At 35.9% G+C, this 19,021-nt stretch overlaps 1 protein-coding gene across 1 annotated transcript in view; it reads left to right on the top strand.

Annotated features, from left to right (window-relative positions):
• Positions 1–19,021, top strand: part of LOC150084642 (crooked neck-like protein 1) — a 211,774-nt gene that overhangs the window by 47,979 nt on the left and 144,774 nt on the right. Inside the window, 1 exon segment of the mRNA XM_090376310.1 lies at positions 7,706–7,789. Coding sequence (XP_090232436.1) covers positions 7,706–7,789 — 84 coding nt within the window.

Consider the following 19,021-nt stretch of genomic DNA (forward strand, 5'->3'; position numbering starts at 1 on the left):
AAAGTCATCGCTTTATTTTTATTATTATTTTTTATAAATCTTGAATAATTGCTCTTTGCTAATGTGCTGAAATTTAAAACACTATGCATTAACCCCCAAGCAGTAAAACTTTTTTATAAGTTTTTAACTACTTTGGGTGGGAAATTATGGTTCATAGATGTAAGGAACCAATGATTCTTTTACAATAGATAGTAGGATACAAAATTTAGATATCTGTAATAGATTATTTTCATAACTATGAATAGTACAGTTAAACATGATATTTCCATAGTTTTTCCTTTTAAATGATTTTACTTATTTTACAAAGTGATTGTGAAACTGTTCTGAAAAAATTCAGCATTTCATGATTAAATTCCTCATTTTGGAAAAAATCTCCATTCTGCATAAATATACATAAAATAGGCAGTTGGAATTAGTGAATTCTGAATTAGGAGGTTTTATTTGTATTTACTTTGACATGAGATTGTACTTACTTAATGCAAAACTCCTCTACATTACGGGTGCCTCCGTAGCCAGATGGGCAAGAACAGCAGTGCGTAGCACACACTTCTTGATTAGACCGGGGTTTGAGCCTGTGACCACCAAATATGGAGGATGTGGAAAGGTCAGGGAACGACCACTGCATATCCCTGGAGCAATAAGCCATATAACAAACAAACAAACCTCTACATTACTGAATTAAAACACATGCAGTTTAATATTGCTCTTGAGAAAGGAGGAATATTAATCCTAACCCAAATCCTGGGAAGCAGTAGTTAACCAACAGATAGGTTACATCTTCAATCAACTGAATATGTTATTCAGTTTCAGCTGGACACTGAGAGCAGACTGGGAAATTATGGTTGAATTGGAATTACATCTTTTACACTTTGCATTCCTGGGCAGATTGCCTAAGTAGCTACTTGCAGTTGTTTTTGATTGTTTCGCATTTTCCAAAATGTCTCATTTTGTAGACCATGTTGCATCACTGCCTTCCTGCATTAGAGTTGATTGGTTTTATTGGGGTATCCAAGCAGTATTGTGTGAACCAGTAATGTGTAGTATGTATGAACATGATCATCCAGGAAGGAGGAGTGGGTTTCAAGTTGGTCACTATCCAAATAGTTTGTCAATACAGTTTTGCAAATTCAATTGAGAAAAAAAATGTTCCTTTTTGAATAATCACTAACTGCTGATGCTGCCTTTGTTATGCCACATGAATGAACTACAGTAATACATCGATTAATGAATCCTCTGGTAACGAAGCTCCTTTATAACAAAATCTTCAAAAAATGCCGTACGGTGCATGCGAAAGTGTGTTTAGTTAACACCTGCAAAAATAATTCATAAAATAGTGCACAAATCAATACAAGCTGAACTCATTGTGGCAGTCTGGGTATAATGCTGTTTTGACACCTGCAAAATCACTCTCTGGATGAAGGCAGATAGTAGTAGTAGTAGTAGTAGTGGTGCCATGTGACGCAAGAAAGCAAATGTATGAGCTTATGCAGCATCAGCCAAAAAAAAAAAAAAAAAATCACACCATTCCCTCCAAATGCCTGTCTAGTTCCTCCTTAAATTTATTCAACCTATCAACTTCCACAATGACAGATGGAAGTTTGTTCCAGCAATTAACCACCCGCTGGCTAAAGGCAAATTTCCGCACATCCAATCTACATCTGTCTTTTCTTAATTTGAATTTATGCCCCCTTAGGTTCATAATCTGAACAAGTGGAAGGATCCCATCAGAATTCAGCGTGCTGAACCCATTCAAGGCCTTATATACCTCAATCAGATCACTGCGCAGGTGCCTAGTCTCCAGCCACTGCAATTTGCAGAACTTAAGGGATCCTCTCTTGATAAGAGGATCCCTTCATTCCCCTCACTAATCTTGTTGCCCTTCTCTGTACACGCTCAAGTAAATCTACATCCTTCCTAAAATGAGGCCTCCAGACCTGTACGCAGTACTCAAGGCGTGGCCTGACCATTGCCTTATACAGAGGGATAATCACCTCCTTTTCCCTGCTAGCAAAATGTCTACCCTCTGTCTTCTCCCACTTAACCATCCTTTTATCCATTGTAGCAACTTACCCTTAATACCATTCTGCTCCAATTTGTACAATAGTCTTCCATGCGCAACAGTGTCAACAGTGTTGTTGGTACGTTTCTCTGGGATTACTTCTACCCATATGCAGTACTTTGCATTTGTCAAGGTTAAACTTCAGTTGCCACTTCTTAGCCCACCTGCCCAAATTATCTAGATCCTGTTGCAGTAGCACACTGCCATTACTGTCATTAACAACCCTGCCAACCTTTGTATCATCTGCAAACTTCGACACTAAGCCTGATATTCCTTCATCAATATCATTGATAAATATACAAAACAACAGTGGACCCAACACTGAATCATGTGGGACTCCACTAATAACATTAGTCCAAGAAGAGCAGCACCCATTGATTACTACCCTCTGTCTTCTCCCACTTAACCATCCTTTTATCCATTGTAGCAACTTACCCTTAATACCATTCTGCTCCAATTTGTACAATAGTCTTCCATGCGCAACAGATCTTCACATCTGTTTTGCAGTCAGTCAGCCATTTTCAATTTATGCCCCCCTTGTGTGTGTATGTAATCTGAAAAAGAGTACAAATATCATCAAAATTCAGTTTACTGAGCCATTTTAAATTCTTAAACACTTCAATTAGTTCAAGAAAACTGATAGAACCAAGAACAGAATCCTATTATTTCTTTCTTGGTATGAATACCCATTTGTGCCACCTACTAATCTTTAGATTAGTTGGGCACTAAAGATTATTGCTCTTCCTTGCACCCTTTTGAAAATACATGTATGTGCTTTCTTCCTTAACTGAGGTTTCTAAACCTACAGTATACAAGATGTGGCCTAAACCATTATTTTGTATGCACTAGTATAATCACCTCTTTGTCTGGCCTTTGGTGACAAGTGTATTCTGTAGCCAGGTGGATAAGTTCTAGTTTAGTTCAATTGTCTTCCTCTTTTCAGTTAATTTTAGATAGTTCTGTACTTGAAAAAGTCCCAAGTGAGAACTTGGGAAGGAAATCCAAATTTCTTTTTTTAGTGTATTTTTATTAACATTACTAATCCAACTAACCCTTTCAACTGCTTGGTCACCTAGTGGCACTGCTCCTGTCTCCCTGTGGTAGGGCTGGTAACTTGGGAATTGACCCCCTTCCCCAGGGCCAAAAGCACCTAATAGGGACTCTCAAATCTTTCCATAGCTTGAGTGTATCAGCTCAAATCATGTGAAACTGCTAATCCAAAAAAAAAGGATTTATTTTGCTGATTTACAGTACATAATACTATTATGTTAATGTGTCATTTCAATTTGTACATGTAAATGCAATAAAATGTATGTTTGGTTGTCATGATTGCCATTTGCATGTTTTCTCATATTTCCATTAATTACGCATTTTACCCTTTGGGAAGATATTTATGGCCATTAGGTATATCAAGTGGAGTCTTTTCATTGGATTTCATTCATAGAAAAAGATATGCCATCTAACAAAAGCATTTCAAAAATTTCTGCAACCCACAATGTAGCACAAAACACATTATTTGCAGAATTCACAAGTAATGCAGTTTTTTGTCCACCCATTGTATGTCAACTGGATGCACTTCCTTAGATTTTGTGTTTCTTAACTAACAGCATAACCTCTCCTCCCTTTCTATCCTGTTATCCTTTCTGTACACATTGTACTCCCCAAATTCCAATTCTGCTCTGCTTATATCAGTGTGACACCATGTCTCTGATATCTCAACAGTATCTGCCTTTGATGTCTTGATCAGCACTTCAAATTCATCAAATTTATTTACTATACTCCTAGCATTGGTGTACATCATAGTATACATGCACCTGTTCTTATTCTTAGTTACCCTAACACAGCTCATGTATTTATATGTTCCGTGATGACTCCCACCAGTCCTTGAAAACCCTAGCACCCCCACCTCCAATCCAATAGAAGCAGTGCAAGAATCACTTGCAGCTACTGTTAGTCTGTGAATCCCCTCCCCCCAAGCTAGCAGTTTTCCAACCCATCTAACTCTGCCTCAATAGCATCATCAAATAATCTTGCACTCCTTCCATTTAAGTGTATCCCATTCCTGTAGAAGCAGTCTCTCCCGTTAACAAGCACCCACCATGCTGAGAAAAATTCTACCCCATGAGCCTTGCACAATCTCTCCAGGGTCGAATTGATTGACAAGGCTCTCTCATCATGTACTTCCTTCTGTCGTGTCTGGGCAGATTATAGACACTTTCAGATTTAACCCTAACTCACAACTTTTTTTTAACATTGACCTATACTTGTTAAGTCCACAGATTTCCCACTCTTAATGTCATTAGTGCCAACATGTACAACGGTATCACCCTTTGTGCCCTTAAAAGATGATATCTGCTCTACAACGTCAACAACTTTTGTCCCTGGCAGACATACCCTGGTGCTATTCCACTTATCCTTCTTACACAATATATTACCCATCTCCCTGACAATGGAGTCACCAACAATAATTATCTCTCGTGGGATCAGTGCATTCTGCCTTGGAGATTGCCACTCTGTAGCCTAATGCCCAAGAGAGAGTTCTGATGCTCAGTTGGGCAGCTGAGAGCTTGCTGGGTCCACCCTCCCCGCTTTAATATCTTCGAGGGCATCTGTCCAACTCTTGAAACTCTCATAGGCTTCCATCAGAACACTGAGTTGGCACCTAATTTTTTGACACTCTCTGCACCTAGCACACTCAAAGACATCCTCCTTGGCTAGATCATATCCTGTTCCAGAATGATCCGAAAAAACATTTCAGAAGCCACATATTTTTTGAGTCTGTGATGCATTGGAAAACCACAAACCTCAGTTCTCCTCCAAGCCTCAAAACTCCCTTGACTTTGTGCTCATTGCTTTGCTGCTCTAGTCTGGGGCATGGTATATGATTAAATACAATGAAAATTAATAAAATTAATCAATTTAATTAATCAGTTATAAATACTACACTATCTAATAGATTTCTAAATGCACTATGCTATCTAGTTTTACATTAGATAGCATTTGAAGGGAATGGTGTGATTTTTTTTTTTTTTTTTTTTTTTTTTGGCTGATGCTGCATAAGCTCATACATTTGCTTTCTTGCATCACATGGCATACTACTACTACGTCAGCTACCTATTTACTACAATTAAAAATTTGAATTCCCTACCACTCACTTTATACTATAACAATGTCAGCAAGATTCGGATGAAACTGGTTTTACATATATTAAATAGTAACCTACAAAATCTCTATCTAAAATAAAAATAACAAGCGTAACTAGGTCTATAAAGCTATTTATAAAGTACGATATAATATGACAATCAAGTAAACAAAATGGCAAAAAAAACATTTCTCGGAGCTCAGATTTCACTGCATCCACTTGCAATTACACTCGGTGCCCTCTTCAAGTACATACTGTATGTTATATATATATCATTCAGTATTTTAGTAGTAGCATTAGCCATATAGTGATATGGCTAATACTAAAATACTGAATACAGGCATTTATTGCACCATCAAAAAGAAAGAAAAAAGTAAAAAATAGATAACAAAATGTGAATCATGTGCTGCTTCCCTCTTCACAAAGACAACTATTCAGTCGAACCTTAGAATTTCTGCTCAACTACTGTAGGGTACTACCTGCAGAGGCAACCTCTTCCAGTAATCAATAACTTGCTGGCTAAAAGAAATCTTCCTGCAATCTTATCTAAACCTCTTGCCATGTAATTTATGGCCCCTAATTCTGAAATTATTTATAACATCGAAAATTCCACCTTCATTCATTTTATTAACTCCTCTCAAAGCCTTATGAACCTCAGTCAGTAACCCTTTAAGGTACCTGGTTACCAAGTTCTGTAGCCCACATAATCAAAAGCTCCTCTTCAGATCATCATCCTTTTGCCAGTCTCACTGTATGAGTTGCTTGTTTTTGGATTATTTCAAGAAACTGTGTCCTTTTTCAGATGTTTTCTGGTGCAATAAAAGCCTGGTTTTTTGCACTATATGGCTAATGCTAATACTAAAATGCTGAATGCATTTTAGTATTAGCATTACTAAATACTAGAGTTGTTTTATACAGTAAGATTGACCTTCTTGTCTTTACAGGATATCTTTACATTGTTCGAAAAATCATCAGCAGGACACCATGGGCTTTCCTGGTTACTTGTTTACAGTGCCTAGAGAACTTCATATTTGCCTGTATCATAACTCCCAGATCCTTTTCTTCTTTATACTGTCTGCAAATTTTGACATCACGCCCTCCATCCCGTCATTGATGTCGTTTATGAAAATCAGAAATGGTGAGCCAAGAACTGATCCTTGGGGATCCCACTTCTGATGTTACATTAATCTGAAGAATATCCATTAGTCACAACTCTCTGCCTTATGCCCTGCAGCACTCTGCGATCCAGCTTAGAATATTTTCAGTAATCCCAACATGGTCTAGCTTATACAATAACCTCTCAGTCAAATGCCTTGCTCAACTCCAAATAAACTTATGTTGAAATTGTTCTATACATCCAGCTCATGAGTAACTGTGTCAAAATATCTTACCAGATTAGTTAAACATTATTTTCATCTTCCTATTACTGAAGTCAAACTTCATTCTTAGAACTGCTGTTGTTGTTGTTGTTGTTTGGTTTTTAGGAGCATTAGCAACTAAGGCCATATTGCTCCGGGATATACGGTGGTCATTCCATGACCTTTCCGCATTCTCCATATTTGGTGGTGACGGGCTCGAACCCCGGTCTAATCAAGAAGCGTGTGCTACGCACTGCTGCTCCTTCCCACCTGGCTACGGAGGCGCCTCTTAGAACTGCCTTTGTGTATTGAAGATACGTTGGCACTTCTCTAATCCAAAGACATCTCTTGCTAGTCCAATGATGTGCTCATAATTAACCTCAGTCATCCAATACATTCTCTGGCTGCTTCCCTCAAAATTATTGGGTAAATGCCATCAACTCCAGGAGCCTTACTTGCTTTTTGGCTCAATTTTTCTGATAAACAGTTATCTGTAATTTCAAAATCAATAATTTTATATTTCACCCTCAGTAGCACAGCCTCTCCTTAGCACGAAGGATCTTTTGTGAGTAAAAACCAATGGGAAGTACCTATTCAGTTCATCGGCAGCATCGGCTGTATTATCTAAAACTTTCCCACACCCAGTATGCAAGAGTTTGATCTGATTTGTTTCCACCTTCTTTGTATTGACATTTTTTATATATATATAAAAAGACTCCTTGTTCCCATTTCTTGCTCTCTTAGCCAGTGCTTTCTCATACTGAGCCTTACTCTCCCTCTCTAACCCTATCTGTAGTACTATTACAGATCAACCTGTAGCTGTTGTAGTCTTCAATACTTTTCATTGCTCAGTAACTATGTGAAGTCTAAATAGCAGAGGACATACATTTTAATTTGTACACAAACCATGAAAAATTCTTTTACAACTATACTTCTCTGATAAAAAAATAAAATAATAGTGCAATTTGAAAGTGAATATTTTACTTGAGCAATACTAAACTTCACAGTGATGCATTTCTAACAAATATTAAAATTTTTTGTTTTTCTGTTTTTGATGTGCAAACTATACTGAAAGGAAACTGCAACCTGTGCACTTTCTAATTTTAATTTAATTTGAAAATATTAATAAATAGTTCTCTTTTATAGAGCACGTTCTGTATATGAGAGGGCTTTGGATGTTGATCACAGGAATGTTACCTTATGGTTGAAATATGCAGAAATGGAAATGAAGTAGTGAGATTGAGATTTTTTATGAATGTTTAACCTACCTTATGTATCATCCCTACCCCTTATTTCTTGATGAATCATTAAAATTATTAGGATTTAAAACTATTGTTAATATTTTCATCATTAATATTGTTCCAGAGGTTCCAAAAATATTTTTTGTTTAGAATTAACACGATATTTACTTATTCATTCTTAACACTATATTTATTATTCATTCTTAACATTCAGTTAATGTTGTGCATGTATGTGCACTCATGTATTTTAATTAACTTGGTAAGTGATTTAGCCTTAGATGGATAATCATTTTGGTACAGTGCTATATACATGTTTATAAGGTTTCACAAGTAGATTTTAAAACTTAATTTTTTTTTTTTTTTTTTTTTTTTTATGTACAAAATTTTGGCAAACAGAAATTTGCAGGATCAGAAAGCAAAGTTTTTTACTACAGCAGGCCCCCGTTATAATGCAGTTCGCTTTACGCTGATTCGCTATAACGCTGTTCTTATATTATAACCCGTTTCTAACTATAACACTGTCACAGATCACTCTAAACGCTCTTTTACAGATTGCTGTCACAGATCACTCTAATGCTCTTTTACAGATTGCATTTTTGGCATATTTAACGAAATCGTTTCATTTGATGGAGTCGATAGCTTGAAAATGAATACCAAAACAGGATTATAACGTTTCCCATGCCAACTTGAGAAATTTTCCCACGCTCAGTGAAATTTTCTCGTACGCTAATTTAATGCAGTACAGTGACTTGTTACGTAGTTCTAAGATCAACATTTTTAAAAAATATCAAGTATACTGCTCGTAATATTTGCGTTATATGCATTTATCCGACGTCTAGTCATCACTCAGTACAGTATTAGACATCGTTCATAACGAACAGTTTACTCGAACATTGTATCGTAGTTAATGCAACCAACGCAGTTACATTTTCGAAGAGTTAATAATGGCCAATAAGAATAAAAAAGCAACAATGTCTGGGCGCCGTACGAAGACTATAAATGTAAGAAAAAGACTGAATTTGAAAATTAAATTAGATGTTTTGAAGCAAATCAATTCCGGTCAACAACAAGCGGATGTGTGCCATAATTTAGGACTTGCAAGTTTAACTGTAAGAACAATTATAAAAAAATAAAGAATTAATTTCAGCAGCGGGAAAGATGGCTGTTCCACTGCAAGCAACTAGGGCTAGGCCGGCTATTAGGATTGAAATGGAAAGACTTTAACTAATTTTATTAAAGATAATATTCAATGCAGAATTCAGTTAAGTTAAATATCATTAAAAAAAAAAAGAGAGAGAGAAAGAGATTAGCCAATATGATGATCTGAAGAAAACTCACCAAAAAAAAAAAATAATAAATAAATAAGATGTGGAACCATTTAAAACTGGTAAGGACTGGTTGAATAGATTTAAAATCCAGGGAGAAGCCTCAAGTGCAGATCAAGGAGCTGAAACTTTCAAAAAAGAACTTGTTATAATTATTGAAGAGGAGTATTATGTGTTACACTTCTCAACAAGTTTTTAACATAGATGAAGCAGGACTTTTATGGAAACGAATGCTTAAAATAAGTTTCATATTGAAAGAAGGAAAAAACATGCCAGGTTTCAAAGCGGCGAAGGATCGGTTGACTTTATTGTTAGGTGGTAATGCTGCGGGGGATTTAAAATTAATACTCCTTTTAGTTGATTTGGTAGAGGGCCAAAGTTCAACTCAAAATCGACACATTTTTCATGATTAAATTCATCAATTAAATTAAATCAATTTAGATCAATTAAATTCATGATTTTAATTGGAATTTTAAGTTTAATTTTGATATGTAAGTAGTTACCACATAATTATATATGTGTGTAATGCAGAATATTTTATATGTACAAATATTTGAACATTAAATATTTTGACCGACATTTGTGCATCTTTTCACTACCGTTTATTATTGATTAGGAAATATCCTATGGCACCGACCACAACTCACAAATACATATGTTACCTTATGGGAATGTGGTGCTCACTTAGAGCGGATTCACTTAGCGCTCAGTTTTTCCGGAACGAATTATCAGCTTTAAGCGGGGGTCACCTGTATTTGGCATTGATCCGATATTGTGGAGCTATCGGCACAAATTACCCTTGTGTGTTATGTAAAGAGAAATGAAAAGCATATTCGCAGTTCATTTGTGATGTGTGTCATTACGCATGGATAGCTGGAGCAATTTGTAGCAGTAACCTCACTATGAGAAGGGTATTGACTGTCCTGTCAAAATATGCTTATCCAAATACAGTGGGGCCTCATCAGTCCTCACAGTTACAAAGCTCAGTTAATTTCTGTTAAATGAATTTTTCCCCTGTACACACATTCTCACGTTTTTGGTCAGCACCCTGTGTGTTGGCTGTGCTGAATATATCTGTTCTTTGCTGGTTTTTTTTTTTTTTTTCTTTTTTTTTGTGATTTTTTTTAAACCATGATTTCAAAGCAAAATGGTAGAAGTAAAGCACCTCTTGGTCCTATGGATTTGATGAGAAATTAGAAGTTATTCATCTTAAAAAAAAGTGGCATACGAGCAGTTGATATTGTTGTTTCTTTAACATGCTATACATAACTATTGTTACTATACTTAAGAGTACAGTAAATTTAGAAAATGGAGATATGGCAATGGTAAGACATATTGATGTTAAATTTACCCATAATAGTGATGTAATGAAGATCATGAAAAGATGATTAACAAAGAGGATAGAAGATCTTTATCAGCAACATACACCCTTAAGCTTGATCCTCATCTAAGAGAAACCTTTGAGTTTACACAAAGATATTCAGAAGGAGTTGGGGCTAGAGCAAAACCAAGAATGTTGAGGATTTTACTGTCTCTACACAGTGGTTTCACTGCTTTCAAAAGTATTGTTGTTGTTTTAAAAATGTTAAGAATGTCAGGAGGAAGCTGCTAGAACAGTGACTGAATTATATGCTACTGAATTTAAAAAATATATTGAGCAAGGTGGATAAATCTCGAAAGATCAACTCGCTCTGCTTTATTGGTTGCAATCAAATAGTGACAAAAAACTGAAGCCTTTAGTAATAGTATTAATAATGGAAAATGATGAAAGAAAGTAAGCTTATACAGCATCGGCAAAAAAAAAAAAAAAAAATCCATTTCATCTATCTGTCCCATCCGATAGTTTATCTAGTTTTTCCTTGAATTTGTTTAAGCTATCCATTTCTACAACAACTGATAAAAACTTGTTCCAGCAATCAACCACCCATTAGCTGAAGGCAAACTGATGCACATCTGTTCTGCAACCATCCTTCTTCAGTTTGACCTTTTTGTTCCATTATGTGCATAGTCTAAGCAAGAGGAAGAATCCCATCAGCAGAGTTTGTTCATGCCATTCAGAGCCTTAAACACCTTAATCTTATTGCCTAGTTTCTAGTTACTACAAGTTGCAGAACTGAAGCCACCTGTTTGTTCTCCCTCACTAATCTTGTTGCCATTCTCTGTACCTGTTCTACTAGTTCTACATTCTTAAAATAAGGCTTCCAGATCTGTATTGTAGTACTCAAGGTGGTGCCTGACCATTGCTTTAAAAATGGTGTAATCACCACCTTATTTCGCTATCAAAATCTATATATCATTAACAAAACCCCCTGCAGCTTGTCTGCACTGCTCAGACAACTTCATATCAGATGGCACAATTACCCCCAGGCCCTATCATCTTCCACTACCCTAGGTGTAGTACCACACAGATGATATATCTGGGATTACTGCTACTCATATAGTACCTTGCATTTGTTAATGTTAAACTTCAATTGCCATTTCTCAACCCATCTACCTAATTTTTCTAGATCTTGTAGCAGCAGCATACCTTCAATACTATCATTAACCATCTTGCCAACCTTTGTATCAGCTGCAAATTTAGACATTAAGACCTCATCAGTATCATTAATAAATGCAGGAAAAAAAAAATGACCCAGCCCTGAATCCCGTGGGACTCCACTTATAACATCCATGAAATCAGTGCCCATTGATAACCACTCTGTCTTCTCCCACTCAACCATCCCTTTATCCATAACAGTAACTTTCTCTTAATATCACACTGCTCCATTTTGTAAGGCTGTCCATTTGCAACAGTATCAAAAGCTTTCCTGAAATTAAAGGATATGGTATCAAAATTATTTTTTGCATCCAGTTCCTTTTTCTCTGCATTTTAATATCTAATCAGATTTGTTGGAAAAGATTTCCCCTTAATAAACCCATGCTGTGACTGAAGTATAACTGCACTCTTAGACATGAAATGTTAATACAATGGACCCCTGCTTTATGATATTAATTCATTCCAGAGACACCATTGTATCATGAAAATATTATAATGTGAACCCAATAACGCACTGTTTTTTGGTAATTCGTTCCAAGTCCTCGGAAGTTGAAATTTTCGCCGTTGAAAATTTGTTACAGCAAATTTATGACTAAGCTATTTATCTCTGGAAAAGGTGATTTTTATAATAGAAGTATTAGTTTTATGTACCATATTTCCCCATGTATAAGACGCACCCTTTTTCGAAAAATTTGGTCTAAAAACTGGGTGCATCTTATACAGTGGTTGTAGATATTTTTACTTGCATTTCCCACTTTTTCGCGCTTGTTGCCGGTATATTAGGTTACGTTTTGTCATGTTCTGCCCAGAAATGGCTCAGAAAAGATTTTCGTACAGTGCTGAATTCAAGTTAAAAGTGATCCAGTTTGCAAAAGTGAATGGAAATCATGCTGCTGAACGTAAATTTGGTCCTCCTCCTCCAACTGAGAAAACAATCCGAGACTGGCTACAGGAAGAAGAAACCCTACTGAAAACGCCATGGCAGAAGAAGGCCGTGAGAGGCAAGTCAGCAAAATTGCCAGATTTAGAGAGGGAATTGAAGATATGGATTGAAGAGCAAAGGGCAATTGGAATTCCTGTGTCCACAATGATGGTTCAGCATGAGGCAAGAAGAATTGCTGATGAAAAAGAAGTTACTGATTTCAAAGGAGGACACAATTGGTGCTTCAGGTTCATGAAACGGAATGGACTAAGCATGCATACACACACCAGACTTGCCCAAAATATGCCTGAAAGCTATGAGCAGAGGGTCCTTGAATTTCATCGTTTTGTTATTCAATGTCGGAAGACACATCAGTTTGAGTTGGGACAGATTGCAAATATGGAAGAAGTCCCCCTTCAATTTGATGTCCCAAGTAACAGAACTGTTGATAAGAAGGGGGTGAAAACTGTAACTGTGAAGACAAGTGGACATGAAAAGAGCCATTACTTCTCAGTACAGTATGTGGAACAGATGGTTGTAAATGTGTTATGGACACAGTAAATTGTGGAATGTTAATCCCTTTAGCTCTTAATTTGTGCTTTCTACAGCAGTAGCTCTATTGCCTTAAAGGCCAGAGGTGCAAACAATGCCTACCCAGGTCTCTCAAAATCTGTTCGTCATATGGAAATTTTATTTGTTCTACAGAGACTATTTTAATTGAACCACCCATGGGTTTGAGAATCAGTATAAGCTGACACCTGGAAACTGTAAAGTTTAGTTTAATTTAGCAGTTGATCTGCAAGTTAATGTGGGATACGTAAGAGTGCACACATTGAAGTAAATTTAGGTACATATCTATATCTTTTAAAGTAGTGTATAGTAGTTTAATAAATTTTGATTCTGCAAATTTGTTACAGCAAATTTAAATACCATACCTATGCAGTGTTTCATTATCTATTATGGCTGTGCCATACGTTTCCTTTGTTGAAAGCTTTTCTCTTTCATGCTCTTAAAATATGACTGATTCAAGGGTACTTACTTATTTAATTTTTTATTTACTCAAGTAGTGTTACCAGACATCCTTGTTTCTGAGGGCATCCTAGTTTTTAAGGTATTCTTGGACACCCTCAGAGATTTTACACTTGCATCCTAGTTTTTTTGTAATTAAAAAAAAAATCATCTCATAATAAAATGAATTTTTATTAAATATTCTGTGCCTGTTGCACCTTTGGTCAATACAACAGAATAAATAAAAACAATGCGCTGGTTGCATTAAGTGGACTGTATTATCCCAAAATTACACAAGTGGGATAATACTTGTGTAATTTTTCTAAATGATTTTTCCAAGTGGACTGTATTATGATTTATTTAATTCAAAATTGATGATAGTAGATTATTTGACCAGTTTATGGATTTTAAGGAATTTGGTTTTTTTTTTTTTTTTTGGGAAAAAGAAAGATGATAATTGGAAAAATTTATTAGCCCATAGAAAGTGGGCTGCATATTTTAATCGATGCAAGAGTTTCGAGGTCTGAGTTTTTAAAAATTATTCAATATACATTTTCTATTTTTGCCCACAATTGGAACATAGAGTGTGTATTTTCATTAATTAGCAATCAATGGAACAATATTAGAAATAACATGGAAACAAATACCGTGAATAGTATTTTGTTCGTTACTTATAATTTGAAAATGATTGTAAAACATTTTATAATTACTTACTTTGTAATTCATACATAGTGGAAATGATTGGTGGTAACAATAAATAATGATAAATATAATTTTTAAAATCTCCTTGTTTTTAAAACTAAAAATGTCCTATTTTCTCCTAGTCTTTGAATTCTAGATCTGGTAACCCTACTCTTAAGAGATTATATTACTATTATTTCTTTTCAATTAAAAATTGTCAATAAACAACAAATTAAATGAAGCAGTAATTAAACAATGATATATTAATATTTAAAAACGCATTAATTATAATATTATTATTATCCATATGATGCAAGGACGCCTGAGGCTTATGCCGCACCAGGAAAAAAAAAGTTCCCGAGTAGCCCTAAGAGAGAGAGAGAGAGAGAGAGAGAGGGGGGGGGGCAGAGAGAGAGTCAAAAGTAGAAGGGAATCACCAAGAAAGAGAAGAATGATGATATCCAGCTCAGGACCCTGGGTGTGCCAAGCCCATACTCACCAGATGTGAGCCCCCGCAAATTTGGCTGAACTTGAGAACATACCCCCCCCCCCCTTCCGTGTGATTGTCCAGTTTGTACAACAAAATAAGAGACAATGTAATTTTAATTGGCAGAAAATTATTATTGTTAGCACTGCTAATGTTATTTGTGATGCACTTTTTACGGAATTTACAACAGGTGTTTTTTTAAATAATACAATGGAGGAAAAGGAGTTTGATTCGTGTATTGACACATTAGCAGATATAAAAATGACACTGATATCGAACAATTCAAATCAGAAATAGTGCAATTTTTTAACTATGCCAAAGAAGAAAATGTTTCAAATAGTAGAGTATATGTACAATATTATTTATGATGGGCTTAGATAAACGTTTCCAAATGTTGAAACAATTTTGATAATATTTCTCACGATGCCTGTGACAAACAAAAGTGGTACTTACTGGTTCTTTGCATGTATAAATCCAAACCAACAGTAATTGCTCACTTCCAAAATTGTTCAAATAAAAGACCATGTTTGGGAATGCACTGAAAGTTTCAGTCATTACCATTGAACTAACAATTAATGCACAACAATTATTTTAAAGAGGACCTCTCAGGTTCCACATGGATGATACTGGGTTAACATAAAATGCGTGTATTGTAGTGACATAATTTCAACTCCAAAGCCTCGATTTTAAAAAAAACCCTTGTTTTTACTGAAAAATCTTCCACTTTCCTTCTTCATACAGTTATGCAATCTTCAGTTTTTTAAAAGTCTAAATTTGGCAGGTATGATGATACTACATGCTGTACAAAATGCCCAGTGCTTGACAGTACATTGTGTAATGTAACAGGTCTTGCACATCTGGGGGTTTCCCCTCAAATCCACAATGATCTTTTTGTGATGCAAAACAGTTTCTGTAAAGGCCAGAGGATGTAGATTACAGTGTAGTCTGCATAGTGTAGTGTTGGGGTATATTGGTCTGTTGTTCATCTGACCACTTTGGTATTGGGCCTTGGGAAACCAAGGCCCAATGTTGCCTGTCTTTTACTATGTGGAGGTGTACCAGTCAGTAGGGTCGTATAAGTCTGGTGAAGAAAAAAAAAAAAATTTACTGGAAACAAGCATGGGGGTGACAGTTTGAATCTTGGGGAAAAGTTAAGGGGATGGATATTAGGGGAGCTTCCTTCAGGAAATAGAACAGGGGATAGAGGCAACCATCCCTCTGCAGAAAGGAGACTGTTAATAGTAATAATGTTCAGGGTGGTAGGGCCCACCAGGCGAAGTGATGAGGTGAGGAAATGGGCAGTTTCCTGGGCTTCGAGATAGGGAGGATTAAAGTTATAGGGCCAGGGTGCCCTAAGTGAGTATTTTTGGTCAGAGACCTCCCAGACAGGTTTCACACAGCTGAAACCAGTCAGCATCCTATGCCACCTAAGAAAAGGAAACAGCATGGTGTCATCAAGGGCAGGGGGTCGTTTCCTGAGTAGGTTACCCCCACTGTAGGCAAGTTAGTGGACACCTGTCAGACAAAACACTACATATACTCTAGTTCAGTGTTTCTCAACATTTTTGTTGCTTGCGGCATATCTTTTAAAGAAGCTAAAATTTTGTGGCACACTACACTCTGCGGGAAGTTATTTCTATTCACAAACGGGAAGTTATTTCTATTGGGTATATTTGATAATGCCCTTATTTTTTTAAAATGCTTTTAATATCTCGTTTTTGAATATATATGAAATTTAAAAGGAGATATGTAAAAAATTTGTTAATTACATAAACACAAACAAAAATACAATTAATTTTTATTGTAATATTTTATTTATTTATAAAACTTGGATTTATAAATTTTTTGCTTAATTAAGAACAGAGTGCCACTCCAGTGAAAAAAAAAGATTAGAGACCACCAATTCAGGACAGATTCAACCAATTAATGATTAGCACTACAGTGAAAGAAAGGTTAGGTTATGATACGCTACTAATTCGGGACAGATTCAAGCAATCTGGAGTGGCATTCTGTTCTACAGTTTACCATTTTTTTTATTTGTTTTTATTATTATTATTATATTTTTTTTTTCCACGCACATGAAGCATACTTGCGGCACAAGTTGAGAAACACTGCTCTAGTTAGTCGTACTCTTATCATGTCATGTACACAAGACAATTTTTTTTATTAGGCAAGTTGCAGCTTTCACTGCATCTTGCACACAAAGTAAGTCACTTCTTTTTCATCTTTTTTTTTTTTTTGTGTATATATGTATATATATATATGAGACAAGACAACCATTCATTTGGTCTGCACAGTTTACACACGTGACCACTCACACCACATTGAACTCACTTCTTAACCTGCAAAGACATCATTATAGATTTTTTTTTTTTTAAATAACAACATTCAGAATGCACAAAATTCTGACACTAAATATGGACATTCTCATTCACTCGTCCAGTCACTCACTCACATCTACTTGACACAGCACTGTGAGTATAGTTAGTAAACACACTTTTTGTTTGTTTTTTTTTTTTTTGTTATAGATTAAGTTCAGACACTAAATCCTGCCCTAAAACAAGCTGACATTTGTTCTGTCACATGGGGAGACAAGACATACATACATATGCATATGATAGCCAAGTTCTCAGAACACAGTTACTTGCACATTTGTACTTCCCTTACCTACACACATTTTCACAATCAAACTCCAGACTTGCATACAGGCACAAGTCATGTGCTTGAGCTATATATGAGTCACAAGTCATACGTGCTTGTATGTACATACATACCAGCACATATAATGAGGTTTGCAAACACACTTCCACTCTGACATGGATACAGGTACATCACCAACTCACACATAGGGACATCATGCAAACAAATACAGGTTGACCTGTCACTAATCTGGCAGCGTTGGGACTTGTAGGGTGCCGGATTAGTGAGTTTGCCGGATCACCGTTGGTTATTTTAGCACATACGGTTTACCCAACAGCTGACCACATTACCTTTAACACGTTGACTGCCAAGCTAGTTCAAGAAAAAAATTCCCTAGGGACCAAAAAATATTTAGCAAGGAATTTGATTAGTAATTCAAAAATAAATATTGTAATGTCAGTGTTGTTGTTTTTTTTCGCTTAAAATATCAAAAAAAAAGTCTTTTTTTTTTTTATGTCACATATATGTGGCCCAGTAGGTTACTTTATTTCTTGACGTGTCTGCCACATACGTGTGAAGCTATTATGGCATACATATGAAGGTTGTTTGTGATTAGTTTATTGCATGCACAGCAATAAAACTAATTGCGATAAAATAAACTCTCAAACATTGCAGTAAGTTTGTCAGTATTGTTAGAGATTTTGTGAAAACAAGTTCGTTAGCATGCTGTTTTATCCATCATATTGTGTTGTGTTTTTCTGCAAGTTTGTAGAAGTGTGTTGTAAAAAAAAAAAAAAAAAAAAAAAAACTGAAAAGGAATGGCTGAAAGAAAATTACTAAAATAAGAGGAACTGAGAGAAATTGCTGGAATTTACAGTTATGCAGAGTTAAACTTCTCACAGACACACCGCTGTTGAGTTTTTTCAGAAGTTCAACTTTATCTGTTAAGGACAATGTACGGTGTTTGCACTTTACACCATGAGCGGCACTTCCTTTATTATTATTACCCATATAGTGCAAGGAAGCCTGAGGCTTATACTGCACCAGCCAAAAAAAAAAAAAAATTTCTGATTTACCCCGAGAGAGAGAAAAGTAGAAGGGAATCACCAAGAAAGAGAAGAATGATGATATCCAGCTCAGGACCCTGGGGATAAATGCATTGGAACCATGGCTGGGGCTAAATGTGAGCAGGTCATAATAATAATAAATGCAGGAAAACAAGTGGGAATGGCTTGCTAGTGTTTACAAGTTTGCGCTAACAGCTGATGCTGCAATCAATGCCACCAAAACAGTAGCGGCAGGTCGGTGCACCGACATGGTTTAATTTGAAATTACATTCGCGGCAATTATTTCCGAATTAGCAGTGGAACTGGATTAGTGATGGTTGATCTGTATGTGTAGATCCTCAACACACATTCACTCACACAGTTTTGTGCCACTTGATCATTCACACTAATGTAGGGCAGGGAGTGCAAACAGACATGCCCCATGGGTCAAATTTGGGTAATCTTTTAAGTCACGTTCAGAGCAGATCAACTTTGCTCAGAATTTATTGTTGGTAGGATTAGTGTTACATTAGAAAGTAGTTTTTTCTGTTTGATGAGTGTCTGGTGGATTTTAGA

Source organism: Mastigoproctus giganteus, chromosome 6, assembly GCF_048544385.1.
Source record: "Mastigoproctus giganteus isolate SK-2022 chromosome 6, ASM4854438v1, whole genome shotgun sequence".
NCBI lineage: Eukaryota > Metazoa > Arthropoda > Arachnida > Uropygi > Thelyphonidae > Mastigoproctus > Mastigoproctus giganteus.